General features: G+C 41.9%; 1 protein-coding gene across 1 annotated transcript in view; it reads right to left on the bottom strand.

Moving 5' to 3' along the window:
* b4galnt4a (beta-1,4-N-acetyl-galactosaminyltransferase 4a) overlaps window positions 1-24,231 on the bottom strand; it is a 497,048-nt gene that overhangs the window by 211,280 nt on the left and 261,537 nt on the right. Inside the window, exon 3 of the mRNA XM_014123877.3 lies at window positions 19,773-19,871. Within this exon, the coding sequence (XP_013979352.3) occupies window positions 19,773-19,871 (99 nt within the window). The remainder of the gene's footprint in view (window positions 1-19,772; window positions 19,872-24,231) is intronic.

The following is a 24,231-nucleotide window of genomic DNA, read 5'->3' as shown; positions in this document are numbered from 1 at the left end:
GGCTTGCTCCTACCTATCTTTCCGATTTGGTCCTGCCGTACATACCTACACGTACGCTATGGTCACAAGACGCGGGCCTCCTAATTGTCCCTAGAATTTCTAAGCAAACAGCTGGAGGCAGGGCTTTCTCATATAGAGCTCCATTTTTATGGAATGGTCTGCCTACCCAATTGAGAGACGCAGACTCAGTCTCAACCTTTAAGTCTTTACTGAAGACTCATCTCTTCAGTAGGTCCTATGATTAAGTGTAGTCTGGCCCAGGGGTGTGAAGGTGAACGTTAAGGCTGTAGCAACGAACCGCCCTTGCTGTCTCTGCCTGGCCGGTTCCCCTCTCTCCACTGGGATTCTCTGCCTCTACCCTATTACAGGGGCTGAGTCACTGGCTTACTGGTGTTCTTCCATGCCGTCCCTAGGAGGGGTGCGTCACTTGAGTGTGTTGAGTCACTGATGTGGTCTTCCTGTCTGGGTTGGCGCCCCCCCCCTTGGGATGTGCCGTGGCGGAGATCTTTGTGGGCTATACTCGGCCTTGTCTCAGGATGGTAGGTTGGTGGTTGGAGATATCCCTCCAGTGGTGTGGGGGCTGTGCTTTGGCAAAGTGGGTGGGGTTATATCCTGCCTGTTTGGCCCTGTCCGGGGGTTTCATCGGATGGGGCCACAGTGTATCCTGACCCCTCCTGTCTCAGCCTCCAGCATTTATGCTGCAGTAGTTTATGTGTCGGGGGGCTAGGGTCAGTCTGTTACATCTGGAGTATTTCTCTTGTCTTATCTGGTGTCCTGTGTGAATTTAAATATGCTCTCTCTAATTCTCTCTTTCTCTCTTTCTTTCTTTCTCTCTCTCGGAGGACCTGAGCCATAGGACCATGCCTCAGGACTACCTGGCATGATGACTCCTTGCTGTCCCCAGTCCAACTGGCCGTGCTGCTGCTCCAGTTTCAGCTGTTCTGCCTGCGGCTATGGAACCCTGACCTGTTCACCGGACGTGCTACCTGTCCCAGACCTGCTGTCCCAGACCTGCTGGAACCCTGACCTGTTCACCGGACGTGCTACCTGTCCCAGACCTGCTGTTTTCAACTCTCTAGAGACAGCAGGAGCGGTAGAGATACTCTCAAAGATCGGCTATGAAAAAGCCAACTGACACTTACTCTTGAGTTTCTGACTTGTTGCACCCTCGACAACTACTATGATTCTTATTATTTGACCATGCTGGTCATTTATGAACATTTGAACATCTTGGCCATGTGCTGTTATAATCTCCACCCGGCACAGCCAGAAGATGACTGGCCACCCCTCATAGCCTGATTCCTCTCTAGGTTTCTTCCTAGGTTTTGGCCTTTCAAGGGAGTGTTTCCTAGCCACCGTGCTTCTACACCTGCATTGCTTGCTGTTTGGGGTTTTAGGCTGGGTTTCTGTACAGCACTTTGAGATATCAGCTGATGTAAGAAGGGCTATATAATTACATTTGATTTGATTTGATGACAGCTTTGCACAATGTTTGCATTCTCTCAACCAGCTTCATGAGGTAGTCACCTGGAATGCATTTCAATTAAGAGGTGTGCCTTCTTAAAAGTTAATTTGTGGAATTTCTTTCCTTTTTAATGTGTTTGAGCCAATCAGTTGTGTTTTGACAAGGTGGGGGGGGGGGGGGGGGGGGTAAACAGAAGATAGCCTTATTTGGTAAAAGTCCAAGTCCTTCTTATGGCAAGAACTGCTCAAATAAGCAAAGAGAAGCAACAGTCCATCATTACTTTAAGACATGAAGGTCAGTCAATTTGGAAAATTTCATCAAGTGCAGTCGCAAAACCATCAAGCGCTATGATGAAACTGGATCTCATGAGGACCGCCACGGGAAAGGAAGACCCAGAGTTACCTCTGCTGCAGAGGATAAAATTCATTAGAGTTACCAGCCTCAGAAATTGCAGCCCAAATAAATGCTTCACAGAGTTCAATGCTTTGCTATGCTTGCAGTCAGCAAACTGATTCCTTACAAGCCACTCATTGTTGAATTTGCGATTTCCAACTTGTTGTGTAATGTTTATGTCCAATAGCTGATGACCACAGATATGTTTTATCTCTAATTTCTCTTCATATGACAAGGTTTGAAAAGGATTTTCCAGTAGATTGTTGACTTGATTCATAACAATGAGTGCCTTCTAGCTTGCTTGCTAAGATTTTGAAAGTATGATGTTGACATGACAAAACCAATTAAAGCTATGGTAGATATAACGTAATTTGACATCATTTTATCTGTGGCCAATGACCTTGAGCATTCTTGGATGGGCACTTCTAATGTAACTCTATGGCAGCATCCAAAGGGCTTGAAGTTCTCCCTGTAGATTTTGCGGTGGCCTAGTGTCCCCATGAATGACAGAACACTGAGCCACCTGCGTGGAATGACGGGTCACCACTGTATGTAACGACACCAAACATAACATATCATACTAATTTGAGAGTCCCGGATGTATATTTATGATGTCACGTCTAATCTATGACCTCCACGCTGAATGTCTGGAGTGATATATTTTAGATTAGTGCAGTGGTCCTCTCCCTATGAATTTCTACTGAAGACCCTGGCATGGATTCCATAGACTGTACTATTGTATACTGGCCTAATAATCTTATGGGAGTCATCATCCAAATGCGCAAAACTAGTGCTGCCATATTTTCCTGCAGCAGGGAGACTTTTCACACAGAGAAAAGAACAACTAAGTATGAGGCCATAAATGAATAAATTACACTTTTGGAGTGTAATGTACCTTTAAGACTAATCAGCCATTACATGACTCACTATGATCTCCCATTATAAATCATAATAAACTCTAACTACCTGCATGTTGTTTATTGTCAACATTTCCATCCGTCTTTGACCCTTTACATGACACTGTCTATGATTGATAATTTACCACTCCTTATAATGACATGCTGTCTGTCATGCTTTGATTTATATCTGTATTAAAGGCACTGAGATGACTGTGTACTGTAAAGTCAAGTGTTCTGGAGGATATAGCCTAGCGTATCCAGATGTCATTCAGTAGACTAAGTTTGACTCTGAATCCTGACTCGTGAGGCCACTGAGAGAGTATGTTGTGCATCCCAAATGGCACCCTATTCCCTATATAATGCACTACTTTTGATCAGGGAACATAGGACTCAGTTAAAACGTAATGCACTATTAAGGGAATAAGGTGCCATTTGTCTTTGGATTTATATAGATCCTATGTACAGTTGAAGTCAGACGTTTACATACACCATAGCCAAATACATTTAAACTCAGTTTTTCACAATTCCTGACATTTAATCCAAAGACAGTAAAAATTCCCTGTTTTAGGTCAGTTAGGATCACCACTTTATTTTGAGAATGTGAAATGTCAGAATAATAGTAAAGAGAATGATTTATTTCAGCTTTTATTTCTTTCATCACATTCCCATTGGGTCAGAAGTTTACATACACTCAATTATTATTTGGTAGCATTGCCTTTAAATTGTTTAACTTGGGTCAAACGTTTCGGGTAGCCTTCCACAAGCTTCCCACAATAAGTTGGATGAATTTTGGCCCATTCCTCCAGACAGAGCCAGTGTAACTGGGTCAGGTTTGCAGGCCTCCTTGCTCACACACGCTTTTTCAGGTCTGCCCACAAATTTTCTACAGGATTTTCTACAGGGCTTTGTGATGGCCACGCCAATACCTTGACTTTATTGTCCTTAAGCCATTTTGCCACTACTTTGGAAGTATGCTGGGGTCATTGTCCATTTGGAAGACCCATTTGTGACCAAGCTTTAACTTCCTGACTGATGTCTTGAGATGTTGCTTCAATATATCCACATAATTATCCTGCCTCATGATGCCATCTATTTTCTGAAGTGCACCAGTCTCTCCTGCAGCAAAGCACCCCCACACATGATGCTGCCACCCCCGTGCTTCACGATTGGGATGGTGTTCTTCGGCTTGCAAGCCTCCCACTTTTTCCTCCAAACATAACAATGGTCATTATGGCCGAACAGTTCTATTTTTGTTTCATCAGACCAGAGGACATTTCTCCAAAAAGTACGATCTCTGTCCCCTTGTGCAGTTGCAAACCATAGTCTGGCTTTTTTATGGCGGTTTTGGAGCAGTGGCTTCTTCCTTGCTGAGCGGCCTTTCAGGTTATATAGATATTGGACTCGTTTTACTGTGGATATAGATACTTTTGTACCCGTTTCCTCCAGCATCTTCGCAAGGTCCTTTGCTGTTGCTCTGGGATTGATTTGCACTTTTCGCACCAAAGTACATTCATCTCTAGGAGACAGAACGTGTCTCCTTCCTGAGCGGTATGATGGCTGCGTGGTCCCATGGTGTTTATACCTGCGTACTATTGTTTGTACAGATGAACATGGTACCTTCAGGCGTTTGGAAATTGTTCCCAAGGATGAACCAGACTTGTGGAGGTCTACAATTTTTTTTCTGAGGTCTTGGCTGATTTCTTTTGATTTTCCCATGATGTCAAGCAAAGAGGCACTGAGTTTGAAGGTAGGCCTTGAAATACATGCAGTTGACTCAAATAATGTCAATTAGCCTTTCAGAAGCTTCTAAAGCCATGACATCATTTTCTGGAATTTTACAAGCTGTTGAAAGGCACAGTCAATTTAGTGTATGTAAACTTCTGACCCACTGGAATTGTGATACAGTGAGTTATAATTGAAATAATCTGTCTTTAAACAATTGTTGGAAGAAATACTTGTGTCATGCACAAAGTAGATGTCCTAACCGACTTGCCAAAACTATAGTTTGTTAACAAGAACTTTGTGGAGTGGTTGAAAAACGAGTTTTAATGGCCTAACCTAAGTGTATGTAAACTTCCGACTTCAACTGTATTGTTAACATAGGAGAGATGGAAAGCAGTGACTGCTACTCTATTGTCTCTAGTCCCACAGCTGCCTGTCTACAGAGCACCAACGGGAGACAGGTTGAGGCACAGAAAACTAACCAACCACATGGCATCCTAACTATCTGCCTCCTATGAATTTGGAGTTTGTCTACAAGATAGAGAGAGAGATGGGGTGGACAGAAAGAGAGAGTGTGGATAAGAGAGAGAGAAAGAGAGGGAGGGTCGGGGGAGAAAGACGAGAGGGAGCTGTTTCACTCCTCCTCTTCCTTACCCCCATACTCTTCATCTTCTTCTGATTCTTTTTCCTACTCCTCCTCCCGTCACTCTGTATGCCTCTCTGACAGGCCTGCTGTAATTTGTCTCTTTGTCTTCCCCCTGAGTCTCTCTGTCAGAGTAATGGCCAGGCCTGCAATAACTTCTTCACTGGCCCACCAATCACAGCACTATAAATAACAGCCAGCCCTTCCAGCTTGGCTGCCATAGACCCACAGAGACCGGACAGAATTCCCAGAACAGATCAATACTGCCTCCACGACACATGACAATAAACATAATCCTGCATGTTTTATCCAAACATTGTATAATAATCAGCACGACTGGACAGTTTTTGTCTTATGAGAACATTTGCCACAACCTAACGAATGTTGTGCAAACTTTCACAGAAACAATTTTGGTTTGCTGGGAAAACATTACTGGTACATGATGTTATTACATTACCTGGAAACCTAACGAGAACTTTTGGGGAATGTTCTGTGTCGGTTGTTATAGACATTGTGCACAGCATTTTAGTGACTGTGAGGAGAACATTGATAATGTAAATATAATAATAATGTTACCAAAAACGTTATTTTCATGTTTTTGGGATGTTATCATCCTAATGTTAGATCTTAACTTAATGGGATTCTTAGCTAATGTTCTGGGAATGTACCCAGTTTGCAGGTAGTCACTCCAACTAGATTCACTCAACCCTGCCCCTACCCACTCCTGTCCAACCCACTCCTGACTCCTGGTCAAGAACACACACTATCTAACTTCTCTGACTCTCTCTCTCTCCCTCGGTCTCTCTCTGTCTTTCTCTGTCTCTCTCCCTCACGAACGCACGCACGTACGCACGTACGCACACACACATACACTAGATGGAGTGTCTGGTCTAGCTCCATCTAGCTCCCCTCACCGGTTCCAACCCAATGCTGCAAAAGAACGGATACTCCATATCTCACAGCTTCCAAACAGAGCCAGAGATATACTTTTGAATTAGTGCACCATTTGATTGATATAACTAGCTAAAAGCGAATAACTTTAGTACTGATGAAGGACCTTGCTCCGAAACGTGTCAGCTTTAAACATTACTGAAGTCAACTAAGGTGCTGTCCTGCGTGGGTAGTAACGCACTACAACTAACACGTTACATGTACTTAAGTACATTTTTTGAGGAACTAGTACTTTCTAGTTACTCTCTGCTCAACATACAGGGCTGGCCGCTGGCTCGGGGAGTTTTTGGAAACCCTCCAGGCCAGTCAATCATCCAAGTCAGGGTCCTGCTTGAGCCAGTGGAATTATTTTTGTAATAATACTATTTTCAATCTAGGCTATATAATTGATGAAAAAACAGATGACTTCTGGAAGCTGTTAGTTCGTTATGTAGATTATTTATCACGTGTGCACTGCATACATAGCCTGAGCGGGATAGGCCATCATCTATCGGGCAGCAAGAGTGCAGCTCCCAACTGGTTGTCAGTGGAGCAGCTCACAAAAGAATGACAGCAGTAGGGCACAGTGCTTTCAGAAAGTATTCAACATTTTCCACATTTTGTTATGTTACAAGGTGGGATTAAAATGGATTTAATAGCGATTTTTTTGTCAACGATCTACACAAAATACTCAGTAATGTCAAAGTGGAAGAAAAATGTGAACAATTGTAAAAAAAATACACATACAGTAAATATATATCTTGAATACATAAGTATTCAACCCCCTGAGTTAGAATCACCTTTGGCAGAGATTACAGCTGTCAGTCTTTCTAGGTAAATCTCTAAGAGTTTTGCACACCTGGATTGTAAAATATTTGCCCATTATTATTTTTTTCATTCTTCAAGCTCTGCCAAGTTGGTTGCTTGAAAGCCATTTTCAAGTCTTGCCATACATTTCCATGCCGATTTAAGTGAAAACTGTAACTAGGAACATTCAATGTCGTCTTGGTAAGCAACTCCAGTGTATATTTGGCATTGTGTTTTAGGTTATTGTCTTGCTGAAATATAATTTGTTTCCAAGTGTCTGTTGGAAGCAGACTGAAACAGGTTTCCTCTTGGATTTTACATACATTTTTATTCTAAAAAACTCCCTAGTCCTTGCTGATGACAAGCATAGCAATAACATGATGCATCCACCACTATGCTTGAAAATATGAAGAGTGGTACTCAGTGATATGAACAAAACACGATGCATGTTTTGAAATATTTTTATTCTGTACAAGCTTCCTACATTTCACTCGGTCATTAATGTTAATATTGTGGAGTTAGTACAAAGTTGTTGCTCCATCCTGAGTTTTCTCCTATCACAGCCATTCAACTCTGTAACTCCGGCAACTGAGTTAGGAAGGACGCCTGGGTGTATTGATACACCATCCAAAGTGTAATTAATAACTTCACTATGCTCAAAGGGATATTCAATGTCTACTTTTTTTTAACCTATCTACCAATAGGTGCCCTTCCTTGCGAGGCATTGCAAAAACTTTCTCATCTGTTTTAATCTGTGCTTGAAACTCACTGCTCGACAGAGGGACCTTACAGATAATTGTATGTGTGGGGTGTGAGGTAGTCATTCAACAACATGTTAAACACTATTATTGCACACAGAGTCCATGCAACTTATTACGTGACTTGTTAAGCACATTTTTACTCCTGAACTTATTTAGGCAGGTAGCCTAGTGGTTAGAGCGTTGGGCCTGTAACCTAAAGGTTTCTAGATTGAATCCCCGAGCTGACAAGGTATAAATCTGTCGTTCTGCCCCTGAACAAGGCAGTTAACCCACTGTTCCTAGGCCATCATTGTAAATAAGAATGCGTTCTTAACTGACTTGCCTCATTAAATAAAAATTAAATACATTTAAAAAGGCTTGCCATATCAAAGGGTTTGAATACTTAGTGACATTTTAGCTTTTCCTTTTTTTATGAATTTGTAAACATTTTGAAAAACATAATTCCACTTTGACATTATGGGGTATTGTGTGTAGGCCAGTGACACAAAATCTCAATTTAATCCATTTTAAATTCAGGCTGTAAAACAAAACATTTTGGAAAAAGTCAAACGGTGTGAATATTTTCTGAAGGCACTGTAGGTAGGAAATACATTTCAACTCATGATATCTAGCAGCAATAGGTATGCAAACCAGGTATTTAAAAAGTATAGTCTAATGTCTTGGTTCAATTTTTGCGATGTGATATTCAGTTATGAATTTTAAAGTTAATCGCAAACTCTGCCATCATATGTGCATCGCTGTACATTGTAGCCTGCAGTAGGCTACAGAAACACTGCTAGCAAACCACAACGGTCTCTTGCGAGGTGCGGAATTTAATTAAAGGGCAACTACACACAAATGCTATGTTGTGAATAGTTTAATAAAAAAATCTGTCAAAATACTCTGAGTTTCTCTCTGATGTGCACGGTCAACAAGTGGTGCTGGTCATGGTGCTGGCAGGCTTAAATAATACATTAATGTCAAATCAATTGCACTACTGTAAGTAGTTGCTATTTTTGTTTGTAAAAACTTATAAAACTATATTTGTAAATAGTACTTAAGCAATTTCTGACCGGATACTTTATTAATCTTATTTAAGTAGTTTCTTAAGAGGGATACTTTTACTTGAGTAAATTACAATCTAAGTAAGTACTTTTACTTAAGTACAGATTTTCAGTACTCTACCCACCTCTTCCCGCATTTCAGTTTTACATGCCTAGGACTTCAGTGGTCCTGAATATATTAGAAATGTTGGTTAGAGTGCCAGCACACTATCATTTACATAATGGTATAGGTCTGCTTATCACACATTATAGAGTAGCCTCTATTTGATATGCTAATGCACAGTCAGCTCTGGGCTACATTGACTGGTCTGGAGACCCTCTCATGTCATAATTAGTGGTAGAAAGGAACCTAACTACTCGGCCAATGTCAAGACAGAGGGCAACTCATTATTGGGAACCGACAGCTGTGTGTGTGTGTGTGTGTGTGTGTGTGTGTGTGTGTGTGTGTGTGTGTGTGTGTGTGTGTGTGTGTGTGTGTGTGTGTGTGTGTGTGTGTGTGTGTGTGTGTGTGTGTGTGTGTGTAAATATGCATCTGTGTGTGTATGCTTGTTTGTGCATGTCTGTAAGTGTGTCGGAATGTGTGTGTGTTCAGCAATCCCTGCTGTGTGACAGTTGGCATACGGAAGCAGTCTGGTTCTGTGTGTCTGATGGTGTGCCACTGACAGTGCCAGCCTGGTGCTCCTCAGACCTCTGCCACTATGCCCTGGAACCTGGGAACCCAACATGGCACAGTGGTGCCTGGAGAGAGGGGCTAATAAGACCACAGCTAAGGCCCCGGCCACACAGAAACGGATGACATGCACAAAGAATGTACTATGACTCTTTTTTATACATTTGACATTTTAGTCATTTAGTAGACACTCTTATCCAGAGTGAATTACAGTTAGTAAATTCGTCTTAAGATAGCTAGGTGGGACAACCACATATCACAATTATAGTAAGTACATGTTTTCTCAATAAAGTAGCTATCAGTAAAGACAGAGCTAGTAAGAGGGAAAAAAGTGCGAGTGTTAGTTCACGAAAGGCTTAGTTCAACAAATGTCTACTTTTGAGAACAAAAATAACTTTTAAAAATGGCAGATACATTACAGATAGCAATTTCATAGTAAAACGTTTCCTTGATGTTAAATGCAGTCTGTTTACAAATGTAAAAAAGTATCAATTGAGGATTCGGATTACGGGATGCCAAGGTCATACTTTTCTATATTCCATTTCACTTAGATCTGTAGACTATACTTTTTTAATGGCTAGCTTTACAAAAGTTGTTTATATATTATAGGAATGAGTCCATTCGTGAGCCCATTTTGATTCCCAGTTACATTTATTGAAAATTTTGCGCCAAATAGAAATTGTGTGAGCAAAAACAGGACAAAGCGCAGTTTACATTGTTTAACGGATATATCGGTGAAAACCACCTATAACAGAGCAATAGACGACACCATATTTCTCACTATACCCAGCCAGTGGGTGGAAAAATATCGGATGGGCCTAACGCTAAAGCCTGGAAATACAATTTAAAGTTTGGTACAGATAGTCCTCTTACGTCTTTCCCTCTACATAAATGTGTTAATTTTATCCGGGATCGCTTACCTTGCCATATACATTTTGAAACCGCACTATGGATTCTATCCCAATAACCATAAGGTGGAGACATGGGAAGCTTTGAACTACAGAAATTGAGAATAGATATTCTGCCTGTTAAAGCGACTGGGATGTTAATTCATCTACTGAGGTCGGATTTACTTGATTTGAGTTTTCGGTTTAAAGTTTCTGGCAATGATTTTTATCTAAGGAAGAAAATATATCTAATTCCAATTATTTAAAGTGGGAAACTACTAGGATTCCATAGGTAGAGATGGAGTCCTCCGTCGGGGTCCTGAGAGGCAGTAGGGCTGATTTGGTTAGATTAATTTTATAACTTGAGATGAAGCTGAATGTACCTACAAGTTTCAAAGTATTTGGGAGTGATTGAGATACACTACCGGTCAAAGGTTTTAGAACACCTACTCTTCAAGGTTTTTTCTTTATTTTTACTATTTTCTACATTGTAGAATAATAGTGAAGACATCAAAATTATAAATAACACATATGGAATCATGTAGTCACCAAAAAAGTGTTAAACAAATCAAAATATATTTTATTTTTGAGATTCTTCAAAGTAGCCACCCTTTGCCTTGATGACAGCTTTGCACATTCTTGGAATTCTCTCAACTAGCTTCATGAGGTAGTCATCTGGAATGCATTTCAACTAACAGGTATGCCTTGTTAAAAGTACATTTGTGGAATTTTTGTCCTTTTTAACGTGTTTGAGCTAATCGGTTGTGATGTGACAAGGTGGGGGGGGGGGGGGGGGGGATATACAGAAGATAGCCCTATTTACCAAGTCCATATCATGCCAAGAACAGCTCAAATAAGCAAAGAGAAATGACAGTCCATCATTACTTTAAGATATGAAGGTCAGTCAATACTGGAAAATTTCAAGAAATGTGAAAGTTTCTTCAAGTGCAGTTGCAAAAACCATCAAGCGCTGTGATGAAACTGGCTCTCATGAGGACCACTACAGGAATGGAAGACCCAGAGTCACCTCTGCTGCAGAGGATAAATTCATCAGAGTTCCAGCCTCAGAAATTGCAGCCCAAATAAATGCGTCACAGAGTTCAAGTAACAGACACATCTCAACATCAACTGTTCAGAGGAGACAGTGTGAATCAGACCTTCATAGTCGAATTGCTGCAAAAGAAACCATTTTTAAAGGACACCAATAAAAAGAAGACTGTTACCGCATGGCAAGCAGTACCGGAGCGCCAAGTCTAGGTCCAAGAGGCTTTTAAACAGCTTCTACCCCCAAGCCATAAGACTCTTGAACAGCTTCATCAAATGGCTACCCAGACTATTTGCACCCCCCCCCCCCCATGCTGCTGCTACTCTTTGTTATTATCTATGCATAGCCATTTTAATAACCCTACCTGCATGTACACAATTACCTCAATTACCTTGACACCGGTGCCCCCACACATTGACTCTGAACCGGTACCCTGTGTATATAGCCCCACTATTGTTATTTACTGCTGCTCCTTAATTATTTATTTTTCTTATCTCGTAACTTTTTTTGTAGGTATTTTATTAAAACTGCATTGTTGGTTAAGGGCTTATAAGTAAGCATTTCACTGTAAGGTCTACACCTGTTGTATTCCGTGCATGTGACCTCAAAATGTTTATTTGATTTAATTTGACTTGCTTGGGCCAAGAAACACAAGCAATGGACATTAGACCGGTGGAAATGTATCCTTTGGTCTGGTGTCCAAATTGGAGATTTTTGGTTCCAACCACTGTGTCTTTGTGAGACGCAGTGTGAGTGATGAGTGATGAACTCCGCATGTTTATTTCCCTCCGTAAAGCATAGAGGTGTCACACCCTGACAATTGAGAGCCCTTGTTTCTCTATGGTGTAGTAGGTCAGGGCGTGACGAGCGGGTGTTCTAGTTTAAAATGTCTATGTTGGTGTTTTGGTTTGGTTCCCAATTAGAGGCAGCTGGTCGTTGCCTCTAATTGGGGATCATATTTAAGCAGCTATTTTTCCCACCTGTGTTTGTGGGATATTGTTTTGTGTTTGTGCATGTGCACCACATAGTCACGTTTCGTTGTTCGTTTATTGATTTATTTGCTTTTGCTTAAAGTTTCACTTTGTAATAAATATGTGGAACTCAAGATCCGCTGCGCCTTGGTTCCGTTCTTACGACAACCGTGACAGGAGGAGGTGGTGTTATTGTGTGGGGGTGCTTTGCTGGTGACACTGTCTGTGATTTATTTAGAATTCAAGGCACACTTAACCTGCATGGCTACCACAGCATTCTGCAGCAATATGCCATCCCATCTGGTTTGGGCTTAGTGGGACTAGCATTTGTTTCAAAATGTATCAAAATGTAATGAGTACTTTTGTGTGTCAGGGAAAATGTATGAAGTAAAAAGTACATTATTTTCTATAGGAATGTGGTGAAGTCAAAGTAAAAGTTGGTGACACCCAAAAGTACTCATTACGTATTGAATGCTTAGCAGGACAAGAAAATGTTGCAATTCCAAACTTATTAAAATAACATCACTGGTCATCCCTACTGCCTCTGATCTGAAGGACTCACTAAACACAAAAGCTTCATTTGTAAATTATGTCTGCGTGCTGTAGTGTGTCCCTGGCTATTTGTAAAGAAAAAAATTAATTGTGCTGCCTGGTTTGCTTAAAATAAGCATTTTGAAATTATAGTATATTTTTCAATTACATTTACATTTGACACTTAAGTATATTTAAAACCAAATACCTATAGACTTTTACTCAAATAGTGTTTTACTGGGTGACTTTCACTTTTACTTGTGTCATTTTCTATAAAGGTATATTTACTTCTCCTAAAGTATAACAAATGGGTACTTTTTCCACTACTGAATCTTTGATTGATTCATTTTGGTTCTGATAGAAATTCCCCTTCAAATTCAATAGTTGCTATATTAGCTAATTGATCATTACTGAGCAGCAAAAGTACTTAAGTAAAAATACAAGTTGGGTTTCTGGGCCAGAGTGCACATTATACCGTGACATTCGGGGGCCAATTTTTTTTTCGTGGGGCCTACGCGCTAGCATTTTCTATTTATTATGGACCTAATAGTAAAGACGTAATTTAATGTAAAAAAAAAAAAAAGTGTTACCTTTTAATTTGGCATGATGTTTTCATCTTATTGTCAAATACATAACTTCAAAAAGTAGACTACCTGCGCATGTTTGTCCACTCCAAAATAACTCCAGCATCCAAACAGTGCACTGTGCACTCACGCCAATTGATGAATGGAAAGAGAACCATCGGTTACAAAACACCAAAAGTGTTATGACATTTGGCTATTGTCACTCGGTCTACATTCTTGTAGCCTAAATGAATTGATGCGTCATGCTGACAAAATGACCTTTTTGTAGAAAGAAAAGTTGGGACATCTGAAAAGGGTCTGAGAAACGGGACAGTCCCAGGATGAGAAGTGCAGCCACATGGGATAGTTAAAAAAAATCATGACACAGAGGTGGGGGTGGAGTTCCGTGAATCTGATTAGGAACACATTAGGAACACCTGCTCTTTCCATGACATAGACTGACCAGGTGAATCTAGGTGAACGCTATGATTCCTCATTGATGTCACCTGTTAAATCCACTTTAATCACTTGAGTGGCCCAGCCAGAGCCCGGTCTTTAACACCAGGGTTGTGGGTTTGATTCCCGAAGGGGAACCAATACGAAACAGTATGACAGATGTATGCACTCACTACTGTATGTCGCTCTAGATAAGAGCATCTGCTAAATTACTCAAATGTAATTGTGTATGTGTGCAATTCAGAGGGTGAATGGGCAAGGCAAAAGATTTAAGTGCCTTTGAATGAGATATGGTATTAGGTGTCAGGTTTGAGTCTGTCAAGAATTGCAATGCTGCTGTTTTTTTTATGCTCAACAGTTTACTGTGTTATTAAAAATGGTCCACTACCCAAAGGACATCCAGCCAACTTGACATAATTGTGGGACACATTGGAGTCATCATGGGCCAGCCTAACTGTGGAATGCTTTCGAAACCTTGTAGAGACCATGCCCCGACAAATTGAAGCTGTTCTAAGGGCAAAAGGGGGTGCAACTCAATATTAGAAAGGTGTTCCTAATGTTTTGAACACTCAGTGCACATCAGTCCTCAAGACACACACAGCAGCACTCAGAAGTGAAGGACAGAGAAATTGTGTGTGAGTTGACAAATCATGAGGCAAATTGGTAAAAAAAACGTCACTTTGCCCCTATTTTTAAAGATTTTGCCTCAATATTTTGTATTAAACTAAATCAAAAGGGGTGGGACGTTGCCCCACCTGAATCAAAAGTGATGGGGGGAAATGCCAGCTCGCCACATGTTTTTTTTCTTCTGGTGGCCCTGATTCATCCTATGTTGACTTATGAGGTGGGACCATACACATATTTCCGAATGTTCAGTAACACTCTTCTAAGTCCATAGATGTGTCCATATGCCTGTTTTACACACCCAATGGTTCTGGGTCCCTGTCCTGTGGACTCACTCTGCATGCTGAACACTATTTTGGATACCCTGAGGGAACAATAGTGGAATAACTGAAGAATGAATAGGCTGGGAGAACATGGGTGGAATAACTATACAGATTTTACAGTGTCTCCCCATACTCTATCGAACCCACTGCATCCTGGCATATTTTAATTGTTGTCTTTTGTGGAGGAAGTAGGGTGTTGACGTGTGTCTTGATCAAAGGGTAGTGAAGGTGGATCACGTGATGAGTAAACTTTCTGAGACCTGGAGACTTGCTTAAGTACATTCCATCACACACCCTTGAATGTCCTTGTCTGACACACACACACACACACACACACATGCACAAAACTGTCACTAAAGAGCCAGAGAGCCATTGAAATAATAAAGGCTAAATTGGTCGGTTGTCTTCTCACTTGACCAGTTCACAGATGTGCTTTGCATTAGGTCATCAGAGACACACAGGGCCCCAGCGGACAGAGTTCATTACACTGTGCTGAGCAGGTTACACATCGAGCACGGCTCTTCTTATCACACTTTCTCTGCTTAATTGGCCTGCCTTCTGTTCCCTATTGTTATAGCAGTTAGATGTCTGTATGTGTGTGTGTGTGTGTGTGTGTGTGTGTGTGTGTGTGTGTGTGTGTGTGTGTGTGTGTGTGTGTGTGTGTGTGTGTGTGTGTGTGTGTGTGTGTGTGTGTGTGTGTGTGGGTATAAGTGCGTACATGCATGTCCGTGTGTGTCCGTGCGTGTCTGAACTGCTTACAGCTTGGAAATTAGAGTACCTTCTAGTGCTCAGGTCTAAGGTGACATTTTAGAAGGTGAAAAAATGTTTTCGGAGAAACGTCCTCATCCACAAGCTAATGCAAAATAGATGGAGAGTATATTTTCACTACTCAGGCTCTAATGTGAGGAAATGACAGTTTAAGTCTGCAAACCAAATGGCACCCTATTTCCTATTTTGACCAGGGCCCACTAAAAAAGGACAACATGGGCAGAAAATATCTTCTCTTGAATTACAGTGTAAAAAACACCTATAGTGGCAATTATTTGCTGACATATCATTAATAATAATTTTTTCAAAGGGTACAGTGCCTTTGGAAAGTATTCAGACCCCTTGACTTTTTCCAAATGATGTTACATTACAGCCTTATTGTAAAATGGATTTTAAAAAGAATATTCTCAGCAATCTACACACAATACCACATACTGACAAAGCAAAAACAGGGTTTTACACATTTTTGCCAATTCATAAAAAAAGTTATAATACGTATTTAAATAAGTATTCAGACCCTTTGCTATGAGACTCGAAAATGAGCTCAGGTGCATCCTGTTTCCATTGATCATCCTTGAGATGTTTGTACAATTTGATTGGAGTCCACCTGTGGTAAATTCCATTGATTGGACATGATTTGGAAAGGCACACAACTGTCTATATAAGGTCCCACAGTTTACAGTGCATTTCAGAGCAAAAACCAGGACATGATGTCGAAGGAATTGTCCTCAGAGCTCTGAGACAGGATTGTTTCGAGGCACAGATCTGGGGAAGGATACCATAACATGTCTGCAGCATTGAAGTTCCCCAAGAACATAGTGCCCTCAATCATTCTTAAATGGAAGAAGTTTGGAACCACCAAGACTCTTCCTAGAGCTGGCCACCTGGCCAAACTAAGCAAACTGGGGAGAAGGGCCTTGGTCAGGGAGGTGACCAAGAACCCAATGGTCACTCTGACAGAGCTCTAGAGTTCCTCTGTGGAGATGGGAGAATCTTCCAGATGGCCAACCATCTCTGCAGCACTCTACTAATCAGGCCTTCATGGTAGTAACCAGACAGAAGCCACTTCCCAGTAAAAGGCACATGACAGCCCGCTTGGCACCCAAAGGACTCTCAGTCCATGAGAAGCAAAATTCTCTGGTCTGATGAAACCAATATTGAACTCTTTGGCCTGAATGCCGAGTGTCACGTCTGGAGGAAACCTGGCACCATCCCTACAGTGAAGCACGGTGGTGGCAGCATCATGCTGTGGGGATGTTCACCTTCCAATAGAACAACAACCCTAAGCACACAGCCAAGACAACAAAGGAGTGGCTTCGGGACAAGTCTCTGAATGTCCTTGAGTGGCCCAGCCAGAGCCCGGTCTTGAATCCAATCGAACGTCTCTGGAGAGACCTGAAAATAGCTGTGTAGCAACGCTTCCCATCCAATCTAAAAGAGCTAGAGAGGATTATGGTAGAACAATTACAAGATGATGTTTTCATACTGTTTATGCATCAAATAAGGTTTGATGAGTACTCTCTCATCTGTGTCTGTGGGACTGAGTTGGGCCTCTGGGGCCTGGCGCTAGCAATTGATTATTGATGGCTTGGTGATAAAACCTACAGCCTGCATTCCATAGAATGAGTTGGTGTTTGTATACTGTGAGGTACCAGGGGGGAGATGTCTCTGGTGTGGATGGCTGATGGGAGGAACCTTGTCTTAGGGGTCAAACCCTAGTTTCTATACAATTGGAACAGTCTTCACAATAAATGCTGTCTTGCTGGGGATACTCCTTTCTCACATACAAATCCTATTCCAGACATCTGTTATTTTGTCACGTATTCAGGAGGATGTGTCTTAACTATAAAGTACTGTGGCTCGGTTCTGCTCGTTGAGCTCTCGGCATCACACTTCAGAGTGTGGGATCGACCAGCTTCATTATTGCAATAATTAATCAATATTAAATAAAGATGAATGTTTGAAGAAACGACAAAGTCTCTCTCACTGAATTAGAATATTCCACAACAGGATCTGCAGAGAAGAATGGGAAAAACTATGTCATACCCAAGAAGAGTCGCTGCCAAATATATATATACTGCTCAAAAAAATAAAGGGAACACTTAAACAACACAATATAACTCCAAGTCAATCACACTTCTGTGAAATCAAACTGTCCACTTAGGAAGCAACACTGATTGACAATACATTTCACATGCTGTTGTGCAAATGGAATAGAAAACAGGTGTAAATTATAGGCAATTAGCAAGACACCCCCAATAAAGGAGTGGTTCTGCAGGTGGGGACCACAGACCACTTCTCAGTTCCTATGCTTCCTGGCTGATGTTTTGGTCACTTTTGAATGCTGGCGGTGCTTTCACTCTAGTGGTAGCATGAGACGGAGTCTACAACCCACACAAGTGGCTCAGGTAGTGCAGCTCATCCAGGATGGCACATCAATGCGAGCTGTGGCAAGAAGGTTTGCTGTGTCTGTCAGCGTAGTGTCCAGAGCATTGAGGCTCTACCAGGAGACAGGCCAGTACATCAGGAGACGTGGAGGAGGCCGTAGGAGGGCAACAACCCAGCAGCAGGACCGCTACCTCCGCCTTTGTGCAAGGAGGAGCAGGAGAAGCACTGCCAGAGCCCTGCAAAATGACCTCCAGCAGGCCACAAATGTGCATGTGTCTGCTCAAACGGTCAGAAACAGACTCCATGAGGGTGGTATGAGGGCCCGACGTCCACAGGTGGGGGTTGTGCTTACAGCCCAACACCGTGCAGGATGTTTGGCATTTGCCAGAGAACACCAAGATTGGCAAATTTGCCACTGGTGCCCTGTGCTCTTCACAGATGAAAGAAGGTTCACACTGAGCACATGTGACAGACGTGACAGTCTGGAGACGCCGTGGAGAACGTTCTGCTGCCTGCAACATCCTCCAGCATGACCGGTTTGGCGGTGGGTCAGTCATGGTGTGGGGTGGCATTTCTTTGGGGGGCCGCACAGCCCTCCATGTGCTCGCCAGAGGTAGCCTGACTGCCATTAGGTACCGAGATGAGATCCTCAGACCCCTTGTGAGACCAAATGCTGGTGCGGTTGGCCCTGGGTTCCTCCTAATGCAAGACAATGCTAGACCTCATGTGGCTGGAGTGTGTCAGCAGTTCCTGCAAGACGAAGGCATTGATGCTATGGACTGGCCCGCCCGTTCCCCAGACCTGAATCCAATTGAGCACATCTGGGACATCATGTCTCGCACCACAGACTGTCCAGGAGTTGGCGGATGCTTTAGTCCAGGTCTGGGAGGAGATCCCTCAGGAGACTATCCGCCACCTCCTCAGGAGCATGCCCAGGCGTTGTAGGGAGGTCATACAGGCACGTGGAGGCCACACACACTACTGAGCCTCATTTTGACTTGTTTTAAGGACATTACATCAAAGTTGGATCAGCCTATAGTGTGGTTTTCCACTTTAATTTTGAGTGTGACTCCAAATCCAGACCTCCATGGGTTGATAAATTGAATTTCCATTGATTATTTTTGTGTGATTTTGTTGTCAGCACATTCAACTATGTAAAGAAAAAAGTATTTAATAAGATTATTTCTTTCATTCAGATCTAGGATGTGTTATTTTAGTGTTCCCTTTATTTTTTTGAGCAGTGTATATATATATATATATATATATATATATATATATATATATATATATATATATTTGCAACAATTTCAAAACACCTGTATTCTCTTCGTCATTATGGGTACACTGATGATCATTTTTTTAGAATAATGCTGTAACATAACTAAATGTGGAAAAAGGGAAGGCGTCTGAATACTTTCCAAGTGCACTGTATATACACTACCGTTCAAAAGTTTGGGGTCACTTAGAAATTTCCTTGTTTTTGAGAGAAAAGCAACAACAAAAAAATCCATTAAAATAATATAAAATTGATCAGAAATACAGTGGAGACATTGTTAATGTTGTAAATGACTATTGTAGCTGGAAACGGCTGATTTCAATCCAGGTGTGTGGCTTAGCCAAGTCTTTAAGAGGATTCATGCCAGGTTTGTTATTCTAGCCAGGGCCTCAGATACGTTTCTCAGATACTAAGAGAGGGAGACACATTTCTGATCAGTTTATTTTACATTTAGATCATAAAAACATATATCACTGGGGTAGGCGGCACCTGATTCTAGATCAGCACTCCTTCACTGAGATGTTTTGTTAATAAGGGACCTGGTCTCAGAGCGGATACAAATATACTGCAGAGAGACCAAACACTAAATCCTATCCTGTGAATTTACCTCAGGTTTCCATGGCAACTTCTTGTGGCGCTGGCTGAGAAACTTCCTGATGTGGGCATGGTCTCTGGGGTCAGCTCCAACAGCATTGGACTCATCCTCCTGGAGAAGGACAGAGAACATGGTCAGTGGGGGGTTGAGAACGGGATGACAGTTATGGAGAAAAGAGAGAGAAAGAAAAAGCATCCAAAGGACCTAGAAATGGAAGAAAGTTCAGGTCTAGATGAAAGTAGAGTGATGGATTATGGTAAAGAGGAAGAGGGAAATATGCACATTATAGGACAAAAAAGCTGATAAAAATGAATGAGAATATGAGAGAGGGGTAAAGGGAAAGATTGTACCGTTACTCTTTCACTGTATAAATCAAAAAGTGCAACAATAGAAATGTGGTATCACTTATACATCCATCCACAGTTATAGCCTCCTGTGGCCACATCAACAGAAACAACATTTTTATATTTTTTATTTAACCTTTATTTAACTAGATCGGTGTCCTCCCCGCTGGACAGTTGAGCTAACGTAGGCTAATGCGATTAGCATGAGGTTGTAAGTAACAAACAAAAATCCCAGGACATAGACATATCTGATATGGGCAGAAAGCTTAAATTCTTGTTTATCTAACTGCACTGCACAATTTACATGAGCTATTACAGTGAAAGAATACCATGTTATTGTTTGAGGAGAGTGCACAATTATGAACTTGAAAATGTATTAATAAACCAGTTAGGCACATTTGGGCAGTATTGATACAAAGTTTTGAACAGGTATGCGATGGTTCATTGGATCAGTCTAAACTATGCACATACACTGCTGCCATCTAGTGGCCAAAATCTAAATTGTGCCTGGGCTGGAATAATGCATTATGGCCTTTCTCTTGCATCTTATACCAGATCTAATGTGCTCCAGGACCTTGCTCCAGGTCCTGAGCTACAGGCAGTTAGATTTGGGTATGTCATTTTAGGCGAAAATTTAAAAAAAGGTTAAGACATTTAGAACAAATTCTTATTTACAATGATGGCCAACTCCGGCTAAATCCGGACGATGCTGGGCCAATTGTGCGCCACCCTGTGGGACTCCCAATCACAGCCGGATGAGATACAGCCTGGATTCACACCAGGTACTATAGTGACACCTCCTGCACTGAGATGCAGTGCCTTAGACTGCTGCGCCACTCATGGTTGTGTCCCAAATGGCACCCTATTCCCTACAGAGTGCATTACTTTTGATCAGAGCCCTATTTATTTAACCTTTAATTTGACAGGGAGTCATGCTGAGACCAATGTCTTTTTTACAGATTATCCCTGTATCATACATACACATCATTACACACCGATATACACTATTGTTGTATTTTACCTTGAAGTACACTTATTCATGTTACCATACTAGAACTTATTGATTACTTGACATGCATAAAGAATGTATATATGTTGGGGTCAATGGAGGGTGGATAAGAACTAGGTGTATGGAAAGTTACTGAGTGAGACAACTGACTTGTTAAAAGGTAATTTGTGGAATTTCTTTCCTTCTCAATGCGTTTGAGCCAATCAGTTGTGTTGTGACAAGGTACACAGAAGATAGCCCTATTTGGTAAAAGACCAAGTCCATATTATGGAAAGAACAGCTCAAATAAGCAAAGAGAAATGACAGTACATCATGGTCAGTCAACACAGAACATTTCAAGAACTTCAAATGCAGTCACAGAATCCATCAAGCACTATGATGAAACTGGCTCAATTAATTTATTTAACAAGGCAAGTCAGTTAAGAACAAATTCTTATTTTCAATGACAGCCCAGTGGGATTGTTCAGGGGCAGAACGACAGATTTGTACATTGTCAGCTCAGGGATTCGAACTTGCAACCTTTCGGTTACTAGTCCAACGCTCTAATCACTAGGCTACGCCGCTGCCCTCTTATGTGGACGGCCAAAGGAAAGGAAGACCCAGGTTACCTCTGCTGCAGAGGATAAGTTCATTCGAGTTAACTGCACCTCAGATTGCAGCCCAAATAACAGACACATCTCAACATCAACTGGTCATAGGAGACTGCGTGAATCAGGCCTTCATGGTCGAATTGCTGCACTACTAAAGGACATCAATAATAAGAAGAGACTTGCTTGGGCAAAGAAACACACACAATGGACATTAGATCAGTGGAAATCTGTACTTTGGTCTAATGAGTCCAAATTTGAGATTTTTGGTTCCATCCGCCTTGTCTTCAATTATTTTATCTTTATTTAACTCGGCAAGTCAGTAAAGAACAAATTCTTATTTTCAACAACAGCAGGTTAACTGCCTTGTTCAGAAGCAGAACAACATATTTTTTACCTTGTCAGTTCAGGGATTTGATCTTGCAACCTTTCAGTTACTAGTCCAATGCTCTAACCACTAGGGTACCTGCCACTGTTTGTGAGATGCAGAGTAGGTGAATGGATGATCTCTGCATGTGTGGTTCCCACCATGAAGTATGGAGGAGAAGGTGTGATGGTGTGGGGGTGCTTTGCTGGTGACACTGTGTTTGATTTATATAGAATTCAAGGCCCACTTATTTATTTATTTCTCCTTTATTTAACCAGGTAGGCAAGTTGAGAACAAGTTCTCATTTACAATTGCAACCTGGCCAAGATAAAGCAAGCAGTTTGACACATACAACAACACAGAGTTACACATGGAGTAAAACAAACATACAGTCAATAATATAGTAGAAAAATAAGTCTATATACAAAGTGAGCAAATGAGCTGAAATAAGGGAGGTAAAGGCAAAAAAAGGCCATGGTGGCGAAGTAAATACAATATAGCAAGTAAAACACTAGAATGGTACATTTGCAGTGGAAGAAAGTGCAAAGTAGAAATAGAAATAATGGGGTGCAAAGGAGCAAAAATCAATAAATCAATAAATAAATATAGTAGGGGAAGAGGTAGTTGTTTGGGCTAAATTATAGATGGGCAATGTACAGGTGCAGTAATCGTGAGCTGCTCTGACAGCTGGTGCTTAAAGCTAGTGAGGGAGATAAGTGTTTCCAATTTTAGAGATTTTTGTAGTTCGTTCCAGTCATTGGCAGCAGAGAACTGGAAGGAGAGGCAGCCGAAGGAGGAATTGGCTTTGGGGGTGACCAGAGAGATATACCTGCTGGAGCGCGTGCTACAGGTGGGTGCTGCTATGGTGACCAGTGAGCTGAAATAAGGGGGAAATTTACCTAGCAGGGTCTTGTAGATGACCTGGAGCAAGTGGGTTTGGCGACGAGTATGAAGCGAGGGCCAGCCAACGAGAGCGTACAGGTCACAGTGGTGGGTAGTATATGGGGCTTTGGTGACAAAACGGATGGCACTGTGATAGACTGCATCCAATTTATTGAGTAGGGTATTGGAGGCTATTTTGTAAATGACATCGCCGAAGTCGAGGATCGGTAGGATGGTCAGTTTTACGAGGGTATGTTTGGCAGCATGAGTGAAGGATGCTTTGTTGCGAAATAGGAAGCCGATTCTAGATTTAACTTTGGATTGGAGATGTTTGATCTGAGTCTGGAAGGAGAGTTTACAGTCTAACCAGACACCTAGGTATTTGTAGTTGTCCACATATTCTAAGTCAGAACCGTCCAGAGTAGTGATGCTGGACAGGCGGGCAGGTGCAGGCAGCGATCGGTTGAAGAGCATGCATTTAGTTTTACTTGTATTTAAGAGCAGTTGGAAGCCACGGAAGGAGAGTTGTACGGCATTGAAGCTCGTCTGGAGGGTAGTTAACACAGTGTCCAAAGAAGGGCCAGAAGTATACAGAATGGTGTTGTCTGTGTAGAGGTTGATCAGAGACTCACCAGCAGCAAGAGCGACATCATTGATGTATACAGAAAAGAGAGTCGGCCCAAGAATTGAACCCTGTGGCACCCCCATAGAGACTGCCAGAGGCCCGGACAACAGGCCCTCCGATTTGACACAATGAACTCTATCAGAGAAGTAGATGGTGAACCAGGCGAGGAGAGCAATCATTTGAGAAACCAAGGCTATTGAGTCTGCCGATGAGGATGTGGTGATTGACAGAGTCGAAAGCCTTGGTCAGGTCAATGTATACGGCTGCACAGTATTGTTTCTTTTCGATGGCAGTTAAGATTTCGTTTAGGACCTTGAGCGTGACTGAGGTGCACCCATGACCAGCTCTGAAACCAGATTGCATAGCGGAGAAGGTGCGGTGGGATTCGAAATGGTGGGTAATCTGTTTGTTGACTTGACTTTCGAAGACTTTAGAAAGGCAGGGTAGGATAGATATAGGTCTGTAGCAGTTTTGGTCAAGAGCTTCTTTCCAATCTTTGGGAATCTCAGACGACACGAAAGAGAGGTTGAACAGGCTAGTAATAGGGGTTGCAACAATTTCGGCAGATCATTTTAGAAAGAAAGGGTCCAGATTGTCTAGCCCGGCTGATTTGTAGGGGTCCAGATTTTGCAGCTCTTTCAGAACATCTGCTGACTG

This window comes from Salmo salar, chromosome 10 (assembly GCF_965601325.2).
Source record: "Salmo salar chromosome 10, fSalSal1, whole genome shotgun sequence".
Taxonomy (NCBI): domain Eukaryota; kingdom Metazoa; phylum Chordata; class Actinopteri; order Salmoniformes; family Salmonidae; genus Salmo; species Salmo salar.
This window is presented reverse-complemented; position numbering and strand designations above follow the sequence as displayed.